General features: G+C 35.4%; 2 protein-coding genes across 3 annotated transcripts in view; one reads left to right on the forward strand and one right to left on the reverse strand.

Moving 5' to 3' along the window:
• LOC136836675 (ankyrin-3-like) overlaps positions 1 to 18,384 on the forward strand; it is a 264,679-nt gene that overhangs the window by 117,843 nt on the left and 128,452 nt on the right. The gene's annotated exons all lie outside the window — the stretch shown is intronic.
• LOC136836679 (ras-related and estrogen-regulated growth inhibitor) overlaps positions 1 to 18,384 on the reverse strand; it is a 137,912-nt gene that overhangs the window by 103,889 nt on the left and 15,639 nt on the right. For both annotated transcript variants that reach the window (XM_067101153.1, XM_067101155.1), the window contains one exon: positions 8,576 to 8,674. In XM_067101153.1, coding sequence (XP_066957254.1) covers positions 8,576 to 8,672 — 97 coding nt within the window. In that variant the 5' untranslated portion in view covers positions 8,673 to 8,674. The remainder of the gene's footprint in view (positions 1 to 8,575; positions 8,675 to 18,384) is intronic.

Raw genomic sequence — 18,384 nt, forward strand, 5'->3', positions numbered from 1 at the left:
AGAAAGTTTCTTACTGGAAAAATATGGATTCCAGTTTTATGAAATGAATCTTTTTGTAAGAATGTGAATATCAACCAAGTAATGGGAAAACTGTCCAATTATTCCAGAGGACATAATATGAATAACGTATAGATTTTAAGGAAGGTTGTTTACCTGGGCCTACAGCCTATACCCTTTGGGTGTAAGCTGTTCTCATATATATATATATTATATATATATATATATATATATATATATATAGTATATATATATATATATATATATGCATGTATTTATATAAATACATATATATATGTATATACATATATATATGTATATAAATATATATATATATATATATATATATATAATGGGTTTGTTTATTGGTACATTCTGTTCTCTAATTAATCCAAAAGATACTTTGAATTAGCTAAATTATGTATGACTGACGAAATGTGAGGAAGGATTTTTTTTATTTCAGCAATTATTTTGTGCGTATAAAGCATGGAGGATCGTTGAAAGAAGCTGGTGAGGTGCTTGTAGATAAAGAGATGGCGAAGCTTTAAATATTTGCAAATGATTTGCTTATAATGTGAACTTTAGTTACTGTTATAATAAAAAAGTGATAGATTATGATAGAAAAATAATAGTAGGGCAGCATCGAGTCTTTGGGAAAGGACGGGAAATTTTCTGTTAATAAAAAAAGCATTGAACAGGTGGTTAAGCATAAATACGAATAGCTTGGATTTTAGTAATTGGTAAAAAAGGATAAGAAGCAAGAATAATAGCAGTAACTAACATGGTGAGGAAAAGAATATCATTGTATAATTCTTTTCATGAAGAATAAGGTAAAAACCATTTGTAGCGAGACAGTTCATGAACGGAAACCTCAGAATTTCAAAACCACACATCCCTCATTCCACCCCGTTACGGGCTTCTCCAGAAGCAGGAGCCCGTGCTGGCATTACGCCTTCTTGGTCAACAACAATAACTTCCATCCTTATTTAAGAAACACGAAAGGCATCGAATTCTGTTCAGTTGAAAAATCGTAACTAGGCAATGTGGTTTCTGTAGATCAAATGAAGGAAGGCATTACGAATAACTAAACTATTTTCTTTACTTAGATATCAAGAGAAACTAAGTTTCCTCCATACCTTATTATGAAAACTTATCGATGCACTGATTTTACCGCCAGTAGAGATGGATATCTCATTTACAATTAGTCATATAGTGTAAAGCAGTTTTGGATCATTGCCCAGTCGAAAAATCTTTATGTTCAGTATTGATATGATTTCCACATACTCTTAAATGTGTGTAGATGGGCCTGCTTTAGAAGTGGGCCCAGTGAGCGCATGTGTCATTATTAATGACCATCCTCTGTTCACCTTAAACTATAAATACTCAATTGAAAGATTCTGGGACGTGGCCAGAATTCACGAGAATTATGGGATCCTGTTGACCGAACCAGGTGATGAGAAATGAGTGAACCTGATAGGTGATAAAACCCGTTCAGATCACAAACATGTGTGGGGAAATCATCGCCTTCCTTTGGCTTTATAATTGCAGCCGTGTGATTGATGCGGGAAAGGCCTTGCGTGCATTCTAAAAGATTATTGAAGGTGAAAGTTTCAGTTTTAAATGTTATTTAAAGGGATGCTGAAACTGTCAAAAAAACTGAAATTCGCTTCCGTACTCCAAAAGATTGAAACTAATAAAAGTCGATGTTCTTCTGTTAATTTTTAAACCAGATTGAAGTTGCTGTTCTTGCTTGCATTGTAGAAGGAAAATGGAGCTTATTAAAATCTAATATTGTTGCTTGTATTCTAAATGAATTTTGAAACTATAAAATTCTATTTTCTAGCTTGTATTCTGTAAGTGGTTTAATCTGGTGAAAAGTTGATGTTCTTTCTTGTATTCAGAGATGAAATTGATGAAAGCTGCTGTTCTTGCTTGTGTTGCAAAAGAAATTGAAAATGATGAAATCCCGGTGTTCTTGCTCGTTTTAAACTGATGAATAATTAATATTCTTGTTTGCGTTCTAAAAGGAGATTGGAACTAACGAAAACTGCAATTTGTAATTCCTATTGTAAACTGAGATTGAAACTGATGAGAATCTGATATTCTGTTTTGTTAACTAAAAGGATATCGAAGAAATTGAAAGCCTGATCTTGCTTGTATTTTTAAACAGAGTGAAACAAAACAAATTTTTTTGTAAGGTGGAAGGTAACGAAGAGTAGAGATCCCAAGGACAAGGACTTATCGGGTTGATTTAAAGAACGTCGACTCTTTTGCCTGTCAGTAACCTCGTGTCGGCATTAGCAATAAGGGACAACTGTTTATTAGCCCCAGTGGAAACATGCCGAGAACAGGTTTACAAAATGAGGCTGCTTCTACTCCAAAGGTCTTCAGGTGATTACATTACTTTGGACCACGGCTCACATATACCTTTCTATAACGAGGTCGGGAATATTTGTCTGCTGCCAAACATTGGCAGTATGTCATATACCGCAAGAATTGCGCTGACGTTCAAGTTAGAAACAGTATATAACTTTTTTATGGTGAATTTATGTAGGATCATGGGTACACAAAGTCAGTCCTTATAGGATTTTTTTTTTTTTTTTTTCACATTGGGTTTACTTTTTTGAAGGGTTGATGAGAATTCAGATAATGTAAAGAGTAACTGCGTAGAATTTCACAAGGTTTTAAATGTGGGATCCGCTATTAAAAATTAGATGAATGTAGGGAGTAATAATTGCTCAGAATGAATTAACATACAAATATGTGATAAATTTTCATATTTTTATTTGTCCATGAAAAGACCCAGAGTGTAAAGTTTGTCATTAAGGATAAACTCAGTGACTCCAGTAAAATTAGATATTTAACTTGTGTAGGTTCTGCTCTGTCTCGTAATTCGAAAATTCCTTTGTTCAAACATTAATTCTTTCACAGGTAAAAGACCGATCGTCGATTTTTTATTTCAGATGTTTCGTTACCATAAATAAAATGATTCGCTGAAAGTACTGGAGTACATAGCAAAACACCGATTGTAATCTTTAGCCTAGACACAATAAAGCACGATGAACATTCTGCGAACTACTAAGTTTTTTTTTTAATAGAATGTATTTTTCCCCAGTAACATGGGAGATCTGTGCGTATCTTCGATGATATAAATAACAGACAAAAATAGAAGATCAACATCAACCTCTTGGCTGGTGGGGTTGTCCAAAGACGCTACGTGAGTCATTCTTTTCCTGAGGTTCCTGAGGTATGAACAAGTGGCGCAACATTTCAAAACCATTACGTTCGCTTCTTGTGAACCCCCTGTTGTCTATCCATCCATTTATAAATCCTCCCATCACTCACCCTATGCGACGTTTTATTTTGTTTAATTTTATTCCGTTTCTCTAATGGGTTTCCTTTCTGTTGTCCTTAGCGTTTCGTTGAAGGGAAATTTGACAGCTGGCAACATCCTGAACGATAGATGCCATCAGCGGCCGATGACTTGATTATAAGATTGGTAATACTCTTGGCAAATTTGTATCGAGGTGGGTTCGATAAAAGTGACAGACAGCTCATTCCTTGTCTCCTGCCTCCCTTACCGTCGGGTCTCTCTCCTCTTTTGCGTCTCTTTTTTCTTCATTTCTTTCTTTGCCTAACCTATCTTTTATTTATTATTTTTTGTATCATCTTCAGTGTCGAACGCATGTTCATCATTACGCTAGATGAAAAATAAAAAAAATGTTTCTGTTTGTAATTATGAAATATTAATAACGACTTAATTTTAACGTACTTGCGTACGTAAAGACACACATAGTATATATATCTTGCGTATGCGTGGTCGTTGTTTATGTACAACTGAGTCGAAATATAGTAATTATCTCTCAAATTTCAAATGGGTGACAGGTGCTGAAGTCAAAGGTTACATTTGAAAAATTTCTCTACCTTGCATTCATGAGTTTGAATAAATCATCTGTGGTAGTATATTATTATATATATATATATATATATATATATATATATATATATATATATAAAAAAAGTGTGTGTGCATTAAGTGTGTAAATTTTCTATGAATGTATAGGCCATTAACGATGCATTTTTTTTCTTACTTTTTTCTTCACTATCTATGAGGACGCCTCCCTCTTCTATAGGATTTAAGAAGTGATTAAACATAGTTATTTCAAGTAATTTTAGATATAAATACATTATATATAATATATATATATATATATATACATATACATATATATACATATATATATATATATATATATATATATATATATAATATATATATATATATATACACACACACAAAAAAACCTACCTAAGAAAATACGCAGATACTCTGAACTTCCTCTCTCTCCTCTCTTCTCTTTCTCTCTCTCTCTCTCTCTCTCTCTCTCTCTCTCTCTCTAGGAATGAATGCCAAGTCTGCCAACCACGGAGCTTTCCTTACATGATTATTTACTATGTAAAATCATATTTGGCTTATTTCTTTTAACTTTGTCTATTTTTAGGTCCTCCGTGTACCTTCCTTTCACATTCTTTCGTCTTTAAATAGACTTTACTTCTGGTGATATGTTTACATCCTTTCTCCAAATACGCTTGTTTACACAAAGCAGGGTATTTCCCCTCTTAGGTATTTTTTGTGGATTCGTAATGCCTATTTCCCTAGGGGGCTAGTGCTGTCAGTGCACCTCATGTGGTGCACTGTAGGTACTACTGTAGGTTGTTTGCAGCCTCCCTTCCAAGTTCGCCCCCCAGCGGCACCCCCTTTTTAGTCTTTTACTTTTGCACATATTCCCACCTTTCTTCCTATCTACTCCGTCTTTCATTGCAGCGAAATGACTGAAAGTGCCCAGTGCCAGCTTTGTATTCGAAATTCAATGAAATCAGATCAAAATCTGTTTCCAGCGTATGCAGGCAGGTCAAATTCAAACCGACGACACACACCAACTAAGTCAGCTGTCTCTCAAATATTTTGTGAATTTACTTATTTATTCGTTTATTTATGCCAAGCATTCGATACGGGCAAATTACCCACAGTCCTGCGTGGCCAGCGAATATTTCATCTTTGTTCGTGTCTGCTTTTGCCTCATGTAAGATAAAATCGCCTTGCGTAGTTGGAGGTCTGTGTTGTACCTCATGCCAGTCAGCGTCGGATGTATGTGCTTGGTAAATGTTTATCACCGTGTTACGTTCAGCACCAGCCAACCAGGCTGCATCAGCGTAGTCATATAAGGTGGATGGATGTTTTCTTGGCTTATAGTATCGATCACACTTCTCAAGTTTGGGCTCTACCGTAGTAGTCCCTTTGAAAAGGGGTGCAATCTTCCACGCTTTCCGTTTATTCATCATTATTGTTTTTTTCTAATTAGCTGAGCATGTTTTTCTATATTATATAGCATATATATATATATATATATATATATATATATATATTATATATATATATATATATAATAATAATATGTGTTAGCAAATACATGTATACTTCTCATGTCTTTTGTTCTTGTATTTTTTTCACATACGGCCATTAACAGTTTGTTCCATATGAATGTACACTCATTATAAATAATAATAATAATAATAATAATAATAATAATAATAATAATGCGAGGAGGCTCTTTCTATCACAAATTTTGCGTGATCACTGCTGGAGATTCTCTCTAGAGTAAGTTGTCGCGATTTCAGTGGATTTGTAAATAACACGTGTATTCGTCATGCCAGCATTTTTGTAAATTTGTGATTTCATAATGTGTTAATGACGTACAGAGAATCTTGTGGTATTTCCATAATATAGATACCACTACGGAAACAAAAATTTACAATCAATCCTGACCTGACGAATTCACGTGTTATTTACAAAACCTAATGAAATCTCGATTACAGACTCTAGTGAGAATCTCCAGCATTCATCACGCAAAATTATTGATAGAAAGAACCTTCTTTCATTATTATTATTATTATTATTATTATTATTATTATTATTATTATTATTATTATTATTCATGATGAGTAAATATTCAAGGGAACAAACTGCTGGGCCTTAAGGTTTCACAAGAGGTTCTATATCTATAGTTGCATGCGTGAAAAATACAAAAGAACAAAAAGAAAGGAGAAGTATATGTATATGTATGTATATATATATATATATATATATATAAATAAACTATATATATATATATATATATATATATGTCGTTAAGTGATGGTTTGCAGGGAACTGCTGGTTCCCAGTCGTTCTCTTTTGTGGTTGCACCTCCTTACCTTCAAGTTTTTGTTTTGATGTTCTCGTCGGTGAGCTGCCGTTTTTCTTTCGTCAGTCGGGTCTGGTAGGGCAGCGAAAGTAGCGGCAGTGGCAGCAGCAGCAGGCAGTTTTTGGAGTCGACGTTGGTCGAGTTTTTGAGCAGCAAATTGGAGCACGCCTACGAAATGGAGCACGACGTAGAGGTGGAGTGTGACCATGAGTAGTCGTGTGACCACGAGCTGCTCATCTTTGATGACAGCGTGAGGCTGTCCTGACGTCTCCATCGGGGTATTCTGGTTGGTGGGTTCTTGTCCCTGTTGCGCAGCTGAGGGCTGTCTTGGTGCCCCGATGGAGGACGTATGTTTGGTATTTTTTTTTCTGCCTGCTGTTGTTTATTTTTGCCTTTTTTTTTAAGCTACTTTTTGTTTATGAAGTTAATTGTTTATTTAACTTGATTTTGTTTAGTGCTGCCTTTTGGCTTTTTTTGTACTTATGGTTTTTATCTTTTTACCAGACCTGACTCACTTGTAAATACTTGCCTTAATAAATTAATATTAAGCTTACTTTATTGTTTTTGTTGTTTTCTCCTCCTTTGTTTGTTGCATCTGCCGTCAGTCATGACAGCCCCGTCCTGAGTATGTTAAAGAACCTGCATAACGGCCCACTCGGAGTACGTTACAATATATATATATATATATATATATATATATATATATATATATATATATAGATAGATAGATATAGAGAGCCTCGATGGCTTGGTTGGTAGAGTGGCAACCACAGACTTCATAGAAGCCTGTGGCGAGGGTTCAATCCCCGCAGCCAACCAGTCAGAGGCAGAAACTTTGCTATCCGTGTAGACATCCCGGGATTACGTATGTAATCAACGGATAGGTTTGCTGAAAGCAAATGGATGTTACAGACTAATACACACATAAACAAAGCCACTCCAACATCTTCTAAAAACATAACAGACACCTCACACGTCTCGAACTGTCGGACTGCCCGCCCAGTTCTCCTCGTGCTGCTGGGAGAAAGGGAGCTGGGGTTTCGGTAATACATGTACACGTTCGGTACCGGGGTCTAAGCGATGTCAGGCAGGGCAGCCGGTCGAGGTTACGGCCTACCCCACCGCCAAATCAAAGTCCTTCAAAGAAGGCACCGTGCTTACCCCATATAAAAATGGGTATAAAAGCACGTTAAAACGAAGAAGAATAAAAAAAAATAGATAGATATAGAAGATCTGGAATTGCTGCTAGAGTACTGTTCATTTTTTCACTGGGATATGAAATAGCAAAAGAATAGAAATTCCAAAACTAAAATTTCACTTGAGTGTACACTACTTTATTTTTGGAATTTGGAAGCGTTTAGACTTTAGCATATGCTTAATATTTTCGTACGCATTTTTATTTTAAACCTGTATTTTTATTTTCCACTTTCAATGGGATTTTAGTATTTTGTATTTTGTATTATTATAAATTCATTTTGAGTATTATCTTATGCCAGAATAAACGATTTATTTTTATTATTATTATTATTATTATTATTATTATTATTATTATTATTATTATTACATTAAGTTATTGATTACATATGTAATTTTAAATTTTCGTTCCAAGATGTAGGTAAACATGTATTTTGGGTTTAAGTTTCCAGAAGTGCTTTTTGTCTCTGAGTGAAATCTCGATGATGCGTTTTCGTGTTCAGATGGTATTTTCATATTGTATTTAGATGTTATCTTATATTTATTTAAACTGGTTTATCTGCGTGGGCTTCAGCACCTAAATTCCATGTTCTTTTATTCTTTATCTGTATTTTCTGTTAGTTTGAAGACTGGCGTGTATTTATTTATTCGGGTAAATAATTATTGATATGAGATAATTGCGTAATTTTAGTGCCTAGTTATTTGGGGTTCATTAGTCATTTATTCTCATTTTTCGTTTTGGTCTTTGGAGATAGTGAGAACATAGATGCTTGTAACATCGTGAACACAAAGTAAAGAATTAATAAATCATTTTGCACTTTTTCCAACTCCTTATGATTTTCTTTCGTTAGTTTTGAAGTTAACGAAAACAGTATGTTTACCAAGTGACTACAGAACAAATACATGAACCTTTACTTACAGCAATTCATCATTCATATCTACAAATAATTACACATCGAGTCGTGTACATAAATTTCGAGCTGATTATAATTAGTTTTTACTTAAGCTTTTTAAAACTCATAAATATCATGCTTACCAAGAGATAACCGCGTAAATCTAATATTTTTATAAATCACTTATTTTTGCACAGAAAAAATAACTTGAGGTTGTGAGCTTCATAAATTGTTGAGGGAACTTACCGCTCTTTCCCACTCCAGGTGCGCCCAGGACCGCTATTTTTACCTCAGATAACGAGGATTTTTTCCTCCTGATTCCTCGTATAGCGTTTGTGGTCATATCTGTGGAGGGAATGAAAAATACAGAGCTCTTAATATTCATTAATATTAAAAAATTATGTTTAGTTTTTATGAGATTCAAGTGATTAAGATACTTTTATTTGTCTTTTAGAGCATAGATTCTGAGTATTCGTTAAACACTGATTAAATATAAAAGAAACAGATAATTATAACGGATAAAGAAAGGCTTCTATAATGCATGGAACCTTGTATATCACTTTCGTAACATTGAATTAAACACATTCATTTGAACACATTAACTTGCTATGACGTCTTGCCAGCGTACATCAGTGTTGCTCACTTTACGAAAGTTTTAATATTCTCTCTCTCTCTCTCTCTCTCTCTCTCTCTCTCTCTCTCTCTCTCTCTCTCTCTCTCTCTCTCTCATGCATAGCCATAAACGTTTACTTTTCAAAGGAAAATGCCCTTTTCATGCATTTTCAAGGGAAGATTGGTTTACCTTGCTCCTGAGAATCACTTGACTTTCTCTTTTTGAAGTGTTTAGGAAAAGTTGATAGGAATATTTCGTCAAAGTCGAGAAATAAGGTTTAGGTAGAGTATAAGAGGACAGAATAAGGAGGTCGGAGAATATCGTGCAACTGAAAGTTTAAAACGGTAAACGTGTACATTCAAAAATATTTTATATGGTAATATCGCAAGGAAATGGAATACTCTGCAAAACACTTGATTTTAATAGATCCCTTGACATTAAATAGGAAATAAACGTGCAAAGAAAATTGGCCTGAAAGTGTTTGCTGTAAAAATTGTCCGGTTGGAATTGATGACGTCAGAACTCGTTCTCTTGGCGATTCGACATGTGAAACGAAACATTACTGTATAAGTTGATAGAGGCCTAGCTTACCTAACTTATTTTTTTGATATCTAAATTCAGCAGCTGCCTTCGTCCTTACATCTTTATCGCATACGATGGAAAGTGCTTTCTGAAAGACCGCTACAAATGCATCAATATGATTTGGTAACTGGAGTAGTCTTATCGTTTAGTTTTATACTTGTGCGCTTTTGATATCTGCCCAATCCGAAAGCTGTTTGTAATTTTAATAACATCTGTTAAATCGCTTTTCACAAACCATTATTGCGAATTTGAAGGTATATTTTTATGATTAATTACATTTACTCTCTCTCTCTCTCTCTCTCTCTCTCTCTGTGTGTGTGTGTGTGTAATTATCTAAGGAATCACGAAACTTCCTCTTCGGTCACCAGCGAACCGTTGAAGTCTTGACAGGCAGGAGACAAGAACTCACAGTATTGGCTTCAGCCAAATTACAGACCATTTTTTTGTGCCATGCCACTGGTTGAGATGCTTGGTTGAGGGTCCTACGCCCGAACGTTTTTAAATCCAGAATATTTGGGGTTTTAACTTATCCAATTCTGTTACGGGTTATGATTTTCCTCCATGTTGATATCAGCTCACAATCATCACATTTAAAAAATTATTAATCGCAATATCTTCAGAATGAAATTACGAAAGAAGTAGTTGTCAGTGTTGACAAGACCTCACCTAAAATATATGTTAGTAACTGCTTTATTTTCGTCTATTCTGGAGGTTTTGAAAGAAAGTTTTTTTCTTTTTTTAACTTCATATTACAAACAATCGATTAGCTTCGTAACGATGAAGGTAACAAGCAAAACCAATGCCTGTTTATAGCTATATTTCAACTGTTAACATTTTGTTCAAATCTTAGCCATCTTTCCACTCAAGATTGAGAAGTTAATTACTTTGAGAAGGGTCGCTGTGTTTGTTCTTTTCCTTGAGAAAGCTGATGAAATCAGGATTCGTTTTATTCATTTTCCCCTTTCATGACAACTCTTTTGACAATCTATCTTTATCAAAGATAATTCCTACAACGTTTTCTTTTTGCCTGTTTAGCTATTACTGTGACCTTTCCTCTTTCATAACTAATAATAACTTTGATTACTTTTCTTTGACAGTCATTCCGTATGAAACTTACATGGATTTCTATGTCAATAACCCTTAAAAGATTTTCCTTTCCATTGCATTTTTTCCTGAGGCGTAAGTTTTTTCAGTTGCTTTCATATATCCTGGTTTATAATTGCATTTAGCTCTTCGACCGATAATGTGATAATTCTTCTTTTTCTTCAGATGACAATTTTTTTTGTACACTGTATAATAATAATTCCTTTGAGAATTTTCCTTTTCTCATCAGGCGAGAATTACTTTTGCTTCCATTCTTTACTGAAGACAAGAGGTTAGATTTTATGGTCGGTTTGGCTCTGGATCCAAGATGTTGTAAATAGTTTCATTTATTGCATTGTCACTGTTGTGTTTTTTAAAGAATATGACAGCCATCAGTGGTCTGTGAAAGGAAAGGCAAATAACGCACAGGATTTGCATAACTGTGGTAATAACGTTTTGTATGTATGAAAGAAAACTTGAATTGTGTTTATATTTATTAAAGGTTTATAATCCTTGGTTGTCATTTCAATGCGAGATTGTGCATTTTATCTCTCCCTCTGAATGTAATCAGACTTTTACTTCGTATTTCGAAAGTATTCTGTAGTGGCTCGTTGTATTCAGTTTCTGTGCAATTCGAGTCTTGAATCTTAACATATAATTAGTAGTGATATACTGCTTAGCGGTTATCAGTCGGCATTCAAGTATCGCTTCATAAGCGACCCTTATCATCCGCAACTCCGTCATTTCGATGGAGGATTGAGATGTAAAGTGGTTGCATGGCATAACTGAGGCAATTGATTGCACCAGTTTACATGTCGACGTTCTCTCTCTCTCTCTCTCTCTCTCTCTCTCTCTCTCTCTCTCTCTCTCTCTCTCTCTCTCTCTCTCTCGTAGGTGGTATTGAATCTGTTGATACTTTAAGGAACATTTTCAAAAATTTGAATTGCGATGATGTCATTATAGTTTCTTTTACCTTTGGAAGGTTATTTATATTAGAGCAACTACTATAGAATCTGTTTGCGTGAAAATAATTAAAACACGGGAACTTAACAAAATGATTGCGTCCCATAGTTGTACATACTGTACGTGTAAGTCTGCAGTACAGACTGATATACTGTATTATTTGCAAGCGTTATTCTTTATGCAAATGCAAAGGATCAGTTATCTGATAGTTATATACACCATACAACGATGCGATTCTTGTTCAAGTGATGGTCTCTTGCTCTGAAATTACTGAGAGGATAAATGACAAAAATTGTCTTTTGTAAAAAACCTGGATCTATGATGTTAACAGAAAACAAAGATCTCTATTTTGTTCTTCTGTCGGGACGGAAGAGCCTCTTATTAGCTTTCACCTTTTATTTTGCATTTAAAAATGTATATAGGTATATAAGACATATATGTATGTGTACATACATGTATATACATATATACACATATGTTTATATACATTTATTTTATATATATAAATATGGATATAGATATAAATATATTTGTACATATATATATCATACAAATACATACCACTAACCTGGCCAAAATCTGCGAAGATACGCCCTCCCACAAGTTCGTTAACTTGGGGTAAAATCGATAAGAATCTTGATATTTTGACGCAAGTGAATCCTGTAGGTAAACATATGTGAAGACTATCAAATGGCCGCATAAATACTTTATTTTATGAGAAGGCTATTTTGATTTTGTTTCTTTCGCTCTTGGTGTTAGCTTTTTCGCTAACGCAGGAAAGGTGTGTGTTTTATTCTTTTATAGGCGAGATTTTGTTTCACTGGTGGTTAGTTACGTAGGGATTGTGCTGATAATTTCTATTGGGTATGAATAATGAATACCTCATTGTATCTTTTAACAATAGTCCCTGTTTCGGTAGACCATATTTGGATGAGATTTTCAAACACGAATGTGTGTGTGTGGAGACTGCTTACGGTGGAACAGAGATAATGCTGAAAAAGGGAGTGGGTACTGATTCAAATATGAATGTGTTTGGAGACTGTACTTGAGTTGAAATAGGGCTCCTGTTTGAAAAAGAATGGGCACTAGTTTGGTAATTACTTTTCATATTTTAACATGGTAACATTACTTGAAATGATTAAACCCCGGGACTGAGGAAGGCTCGAAAGAGACCGCCTTGGCTTTGCAAAGATTTCGTGAACGGGCTTCCCTCACCCTCCAAAAACGATGCCCAATTAACGCTCGTCGATTCTTACAGTTCCATTAAAGAGAGATACATAAGGGCACTTCATGATATGCTTAGTTGGCTTGGATGTAACATCATGTCATTTACGGCATCCTTGAATAGCTACTTGAAAGCGTTTGAACACACTGCCAAAGGAGCGCAAAAACTGACGCATATGTTCAGACGCACAGCCGCGTCTACTCCGATTTCCCCTTCCTCTTTCTCCTGTTTTTTTTCAGTGAGTAAGGTCTGGCTTCAATAATGCATGCGTTGTTCCACTTGGCCTTTGATTGTCCATTGACTGTGATGAGAACCAGGCCGCTATCTGGGAGCTTGCGAAGGGAGTTAGGGAGGCATTGGAGAGGAAGATGGGAAGAGGACGAAGCCATTGGAGAGTTTATGATGGGGATTAGGAGATGTTTGAGCGACTATGGTGCATGTTTTGGAGGTTATGCGATATCTGTGAGTGATGGAGGTTTAAGCGCCTACGAGATAATCGCCAGCCATTGGCAGATATCCGCCAGTATTTAAGAAGTTCAGGGTTTTACAAACGTTAAAAGTAAATGTCTCAGTTAACTCAAAATAGTAATCATTATTGCAACCGAGACACGGTAAATTAGCGTAATAAAAGAATAATTAAGATATACAAGGCTATGCCAATAAAATAATGAGCTGTATAGTGGCAAATTTCAGGTTTCGAATTGAAATTGCTTCTGTAGAGGTAAACCACATTTATGTAGCAGCTTCGGAGGTAGCCAGAAGCCTTAGTAAACTGCAACGACTAACGGTACCTAATGAAAATCATTTAGTACACTTGAACTGACTAAACTTGGAGCTTTTTATTCATATACTCTGCGCTACTGCAATTGTATCGGTTCGAAAGGAAACGCAAGGAGCAGAACGTGTCTGAAGGATAAATAAATAAATAAACAAATTTTTAAACATGCCTGTATTAAAGCACTAGAAACTAAAAAATAATTTTTTGAGACACACCAGGATTGTCTTACAGTTAATCATGTCTACAAAAATAAAAGCCTGGACGCCAAACATGGACTTGTGGCAATTCCTTCCATGTTTGGCGCCCACGCTTTTGTTTTTGTAGACGTGATTAATTGTAAGAAAATATTGGTGTCTCAAAAAATTATTTTTTAGTTTTTAGTGCATTTTAATAAAAGCTTGTTTAAAAAATCATATATTTTATTTTATGCTTTTAGTTTTGAAAGAAATTGTAACCGACTTTTGAATGTAACTAATAAAAATTGAACGTGGTATCCTGTCTAGCCAAAGGCGGTATGAAAAATCCGAAGAGTTTCATGCAAATCCCGAGATACTGGGAGAGGTCACTGTAGGGTCACTAGAGGTCACTGTTGACCTACTGATCATGTAAGGTTGTATTGTCACCGGGATTGAGCGACCATGCAAAATTTCAAGTCCATCGGACGAAGGGAACAGGTCGAAAATTGAGTGACAAGTTTGGACAGACAGACGCAGAAGTCAAGTAAATAAAAACACGTAAAAGTGCTAGATTTGCTAAGAGATTGATCATTGGCCAAAACTACATGCGATTAAAGGTAAAATTAAATTCACTGATAGCAAACATGGAGAGTAAATGGGAAAAGAGACTCGAAGGAGGCATTATCGGGAACATGGAAAGAAACAGACGTACGATTAACAAAATATAGACATAAATCTATTAGACAACAAGTTACAAATGATTTTTTTGAGGAATGACACCATATGATGGTGACTGACTGGCAGAGTATTGTGCCCGGCATTTTTAAACTCCTTTGCAGATATGAGGTTGATGTCTAAAGATTATCCGGCTCCTTTAAAGAATAACCAAATATCAGAGAGAGAGGAAAGGTCTCCAGTAGATCCTGCCTTGAAAAAACCATGAAAAAAGCATTGGACTCTGAAGGTGTCATAGGAGGAGACTGAAGTTCTGCGTACCTTATTTTAGAAGACAGAATGGTAGGACAGTATTCACTGACGTATAAGGTTTGCATAGGAATGCCTCTGGAAATCAGTCTTGAAAACAGTCAAAGTTAAATATCTTGTTGTTCAACAAGTAATAAAAGAAACTGTAAACCTAAGGAGGAATGAATGAGCAGCATAAAGATTAGAACTAAGACTGTCTTTCCTTGTTGAGCAAGGCGAAAATCAATCAGGTCCCAAGAGAGGAGTAAACCTTCATTTATGAAATTGCTCTGTGATAGCTAGGAAAACCTTCCCTTCAGTATAGACAGGGATGATCATTCTTTGCAAATTTTAAGATGCATGAGTCGTTGCAACAGGTGAGGCTTTGAATGAGTGAGGTGCTCTCGTCTTTATCAGGATCAGGAACAGTCATTAAAATTTAAGGGGAAAGAAATTTTCAGCAGAATAGGGGGCACTTGTTCAGTCAATGGGTTTTTTCTCCACCAAGGCAGCAGTAATCTCAGGGCAGATAGAGGAGAAAGGCTCGTATGTCAGCCTACAGGAAACCTCCAGATTGCCAAGGGAGGTGTTTGGGGTAGAGAGAGAAAAGGACATGAGAAATCAGTTACTAAACGCAGCATTTAAAAGATATTTTGCCTGAATAGAAAAAAGCTAAAGGTAAGGAAAACACCAAGAAATTAATAAGCATGTGATATGTTTGATAATGAATTATTCATTTCAACTTTTCAGTAATTAAAACGACTTGGCCTTCATTACTTCCAACATCACTTCGGATAGAATAAAGCTTCTCATTTTTGTATACCGAAGTTTCCATTCTTAGAACTTTGGCTTATGGGTATAAAGATAGGCAAGACCCGTGTCAAATGGCGAAGAAAGAAAGGCTCAAACCAAAAACGGAGACAGAAACTTACAGCTGATTGAATAGTTTCTACCAAATACATCCACATATAGGGGACAGAAAGCCCACAAGTCTTACTGTAGGTGTGCTGAAGTTAAAACTGTGCAGCCAATCCCGCTCCATCGAAATTGAAGTGTGTGAAAACATCTCAGAATGATTAAGTTTCAGGATAGAAGAGAAAAGTGAAGAGGATAAAGCTAAGCGGTGTTCTACAGACTGAGGGGTAACGCCAAGACTGAACTTTGTTTATTTTATGGCAAAAGGGACAGATTCACTTTTGATTTGAAGGTTGTGAAAGAGATTTTCAAAATTAGAATGCTTTCGAGAAACAAATGATGTCTTACACACACTTATCGAGGTTACTTCCTTGACTTCAAGTGAAAACTGACTGCCTTACTAACTCTTTCGGCAGATAACCGCGTCGAAAATAAATTATTTTGAAAACTTCTACTGAAACAATATAAGATTTGTTACAAAGCAGAATTCTCTGGATCGTTTCATGAAGAGGGCAAGTCTTGGGCCTTGATTATATAAAAGCATTAGCAAAACTTATTAGAGTAGCTTGTGACTCAGAATATACTGTATTACAGTAATGATATTTTTACGTAACGGAATTATATCAAGGACAGCAGAAAGCCTGAATACGATCAAGATTTGTCATCAAAAGAGACCTCAGGCATTATCACTCTCTATTTTGACACTGACGTTAGAAGTGATTTAATAAATGTCACATGAATGATCTGCTGTTAATGAACCGTTTATGAGGAAAAAAATCACAAAATAAGGCCTTCGGTAGAATAGTGAAGGTTAGCTAGTTATTTTTACCTTGAAATGTTCTTGCTTGGTTTCTGATATGAAAATAAGTTTTCTGTTATGAAAAGAAGTAAAATGATTGACTTACAAGTTTTCTGGTGTTGCGTCATCGGAAAGGCTGAAATAGTTGTGGTGCTCATTTAAACGTAACATTGCTTTTTGCATAACGTAAGTTACGAAATATAAAAGATTGCATAAAATTGCTATGAGAATGTGACGAAAAGGCTTCCTTTCGAATGAAATTGATTTCTTGTATGAAGGACTCTCTCTCTCTCTCTCTCTCTCTCTCTCTCTCTCTCTCTCTCTCTCTCTCTCTCTCTCTATTACTGTATCAACGCAAAAAGAGAAAAGGCTGTTTAACGGCTCCACTAATCCATATTTACGAAGGTTAAACCCGTTCCTCATCAGTCAGGAAGTGAAGATCTTATATGAGATATTGACTGGTGGAGAAAATGAGGCCGTTTCCTGATCTAATTGTAAAAGCTTCTCGCGGTCTCAAACACCAGTGCCTTGAAGTCCCGTCACATCTCTTTGGTTTTCTTCTCCTTTGCACGTTTTGTTAAATCTCGTATCCTTGATGTTTGCCGTTTGGATCCTGATATTATTTGGACTATATAACCTTTTATTTTCCAACGGTTGCATTTCCTTCCCAAAATAGCGTAGTAGTGTAACTGAGTTATCGTTGATGACATTATAGAACAAAATCCCGATATCTGCCTAGTTGCTAAAGTTAGATCACGTGGTAATAATTTCACTGACGTTAAAGAACAAAGACGGGCGCAACTCTAAACTACAATCCCTCAAACTTTGTTTTATGTAAAATTCCGGAAATATAGTATTCTAATAATAGTTGAGCAAGAAAATGGATTAACAAGGGAAACATTTGCTTTTATTTACGTTTTCAATATCATTCAGATATGAAATTTTGGGAAAAGTCCTCACGAGACATTTCTGGTCGAAGCAATAATTTCTTGCACTCCAAGGGATCATTAGCTCGCATGCATATCACAAACATGCTGAATACAAGTGCACGACTTATCGGTAGCCCTAACCAGTGCTTCATACGATTATCCTTCATTGGCCAAATATGCGTTCACCTTATCAGGGCGTTGTTTGCAACCTGTTTGTGACATGCACAGTATGCTGTAAGTTTCCGAAGTGTGTTTTTGACATGCTTTACTGCAGTATGGATGCGCCCTCAGATTTGGAAATTTCTTTGTAGAAAAAACGGAAGAATCGAAATCTTGATATGCATGATATTAAGCGAATTGAGAAATTTACACGAATATAGCATATTATTGTTTCTTGTCCTACTGCCGTCACGTATTTTTTCATGGAAACGAAATTAAAATTTTGTTTTTGTTCTGACGAGAATACAAAATCTTAGTCTATCGGATGAAGACATATCCAGATAAAAGACGTCAGGTTTGTATATAAATAGTTCAAATGTAAGTTACCTTTACAATCTGCGGTTTTTGTGTTCTTGAAATGAAAGCCATGATTTCCACATGCATTTGCGTGTTTATTTGTACGAAAAATACTGGAATATTTTCCTCTATAAAGTCTTAAAGAAGAATTGGCTTTGATATACTATAATATACATAAAGAATCAAGGTATCAATTATATTCGGCTTTGGTTAGAAGAATTAACATGTGATCTTCACCGATGTATGTAAGGATTATACACCGTTTTTCTAGCAAGACAATCTGTATAATACCAGTCCAAATAATCATATTTGTAAGGACAAACATACGGGCGTTTTTAACCTGTGATACCATAATGAAGATATACAAGAAAGGTTCAAGTCGAAGGCCACACCTGGTTTCAATTGCGGCACTGTAAGGCCTACAAAAGTGAACATATTTTAAATAAAAAGAATTAGAACTGAGAAAAATCGAGTGGCACAAGAGACGCCACAGCGCACCTGAGAACAGTGAAT

Source organism: Macrobrachium rosenbergii, chromosome 56 (genome assembly GCF_040412425.1).
Source record: "Macrobrachium rosenbergii isolate ZJJX-2024 chromosome 56, ASM4041242v1, whole genome shotgun sequence".
Taxonomy (NCBI): Eukaryota; Metazoa; Arthropoda; class Malacostraca; order Decapoda; family Palaemonidae; genus Macrobrachium; species Macrobrachium rosenbergii.